The 2,500-nt window shown below is 43.0% G+C and overlaps 1 protein-coding gene across 1 annotated transcript in view; it reads left to right on the top strand.

Annotated features, from left to right (window-relative positions):
• The window catches only part of LOC138057217 (leucine-rich repeat and guanylate kinase domain-containing protein-like), a 32,725-nt gene that overhangs the window by 23,941 nt on the left and 6,284 nt on the right, over positions 1–2,500 (top strand). The window contains exons 16-17 of the mRNA XM_068903270.1: positions 1,113–1,245; positions 2,098–2,375. Coding sequence (XP_068759371.1) covers positions 1,113–1,245; positions 2,098–2,375 — 411 coding nt within the window. The remainder of the gene's footprint in view (positions 1–1,112; positions 1,246–2,097; positions 2,376–2,500) is intronic.

Genomic DNA, 2,500 nt, shown 5'->3' on the forward strand with positions numbered 1-2,500 from the left:
AAAAGTTATGGCGTAAAAAATATCCGGATACTTATGGAGGGGGCCCAAAAGACGAAAAATAATGGGGCTACTGGTGCGGGACGCATTTTTAGCACATATTTTTGCGGTAATCTGCGTAACAACGACTTAAAACCATCAAATTTGAAGTTTTGAAGTGAAAGTGAGCATAAAAATGTGAACTTTTCTCTCTGTATTATTAAATTGAAACCGCTTGCACCAATTTATTTTTAGGATATTTCGTCTACATCATGCGATATGGACGAGCTAGAATAATCGCGAGAAACTTACGATAGTGCAAAGTTATGTTTTCTGGCGACGTTTTGGTCCACTTGCGCCGTCGTAAATCTTTAAGTCCGTAAAGTTCTCCATTTGAGCACCCGAAAATTAGAAAGGTATAAATTATAGTATAGTATGTATAATTTTACTGCCCTTCCTCCTTCCTTCCTTCCTTCCTTCCTTCCTTCCTTCCTTCCTTCCTTCCTTCCTTCCTTCCTTCCTTCCTTCCTTCCTTCTTTTCTTCCTTCCTTCCTTCTTTCCCTCCCTCCATTGCCCCCTCTTTCCTTCTCTCCCTCCCTCCCTCCCTCCTCCTTCCTTCCTTTTTTTCCTTCCCTCCCTCCCTCCCTCCCTTCCTCCCTCCTTCCTTCCTTCCTTCCATCCTTCCTTCCTTCCTTCCATCCTTCCTTCCTTCCTTCCATCCTTCCTTCCTTACCTCCCTCACTCCCTCACTCCCTCTCTTCCTCCCTCTCTCCCTCCCTCCCTCCCTCCCTTCTTCCTTCCTTCCTTTCCTCCCTCCCTCCCTTCTTCCTTCCTTTCTTCCTTCTTTCCTTCCTTTCCTTCCTTCCTCCCTTCCTCCCTTCCCTCCCTCCCTCCCTCCTTCCTCTCCTCCCTCCCTCCCTCCTTTCTTCCTTCCTTCCTTCCTTCCTTTTGTTCATTCCTTTATTTGACTCATGTAGCAGCTCTCGTAACGTAAAATATGATTGGCTCGATGCCCAAGCCAAAAACAAAAACAAAAAACTAAGCAAATGCTTATGATACCGAACAATAGCAGGTTACGAGAGGTGCTACAATACTAACTTATTTGTTTATCTATTTTTTTCTTGTTGTTGCCTTAGATTCACGAGGCCCGTCTCCGTGAGCGAGGTGACTACACAGAGTCGCAGTTACTTCAAGCATTAGACAGAGCAGACGTATGTATTGAACACAACAGCGAGAATCCTGGCTTCTTTGACATGGCAATAAACAGCGGTAAGAAATAACGAATTTTATTATATAAACACCAATGAAATACCAAGTGGCCTTTCGTGCGAAAACATGATATCTTCACACGTGAAAAGATCACTGTTGCTATGGTTACATATGAAAATCGCGCCTTTGGGTGCCTTTCGTGAAATGAGTTAGTATTTCATTGGTGTTTGTATAAGTAAATAGAATATTACGTGGCCACTTGGAGGTACAAAATTTCTATCTCCACGCGGCCATGTAATATCCTCTATATAAGAAGATTGATGACTCTCGATGTCTCTCTCCGGAGGAAAATGACTTTACCTTTTCATTGGAAAGACAGGCCAAGTCAGGTTAACTCGAAACAACTCAGGGAAACGGAATTTTTTATGAAAACCTCTTGGCGCAGAGAAACGAACGAGCAAACTTGGCCAACACTAGAGTTTCAATACAGGCACATGATGAAATTGTTTTTGTATATACCACACAAGCAAGAGTCCATTTCCCTAGAGTAAGAATCTGATAGACGAGAGGAGCGTATTCTAGCATTAGTTAAGGTTAGGTACTATAGAACAATTGTCCACAATTTTTCATTAATTATTTTGATTTCAGATCACTTTAGACTACCAAGAATTAAGTTAGAGTCAACAAAAAAGGCATTTTTCTGTCAAGGCGAGGCAGCATGGTTTTCAAACAAAATTTGTAGATTATATATTATTTGCTTACAGGTGAATAATCCTTGACATACACCTCCGAGCTAGCCAATCAGAATGCGCGGAAAGCACTATTCACTTGTGTGTTACATATACTGAATACTTTCATTTGGTTATTGGAATTTTATGTAGTCCTTTTTCTTATTTTCATCCATATCCTCAGAGGATCTGACAGAGGCTTACAAGAGCCTTAAAAGGCTTATCATGGGATACCTTGGAATGTCACCCCCGTCTACAGTTCATTCTGACTTGTTCAGCGGTAGCATAATGTCTGTTGATAGCAGCCAATCAGAGGAGACTTTGCGACAGGGCGACAAATCAGGCACCAGTCGAACAACAACCGTCACTGTCAACCAGGCCGCGAGGACCTGGTCACGACGCTCTGATACCTCAACGCTACCCCTCAAGGGTGTTTCATTGACCCAACAGAAGACAGAGGTGGTGAGTATTTTTTCCCTTTATATCGAGGTCAATGAATGATATGGCATGACGCTTCTGTGGTAGTTAGTGGTGGTAGTGTGGTCCAGTGGTTCGGGCACTTGCCACGAGATCCCGGGTCCAAGACC

The sequence above is a fragment of the Montipora capricornis genome, chromosome 7 (genome assembly GCF_036669925.1).
Source record: "Montipora capricornis isolate CH-2021 chromosome 7, ASM3666992v2, whole genome shotgun sequence".
In the NCBI taxonomy this organism is placed as follows: Eukaryota; Metazoa; Cnidaria; class Anthozoa; order Scleractinia; family Acroporidae; genus Montipora; species Montipora capricornis.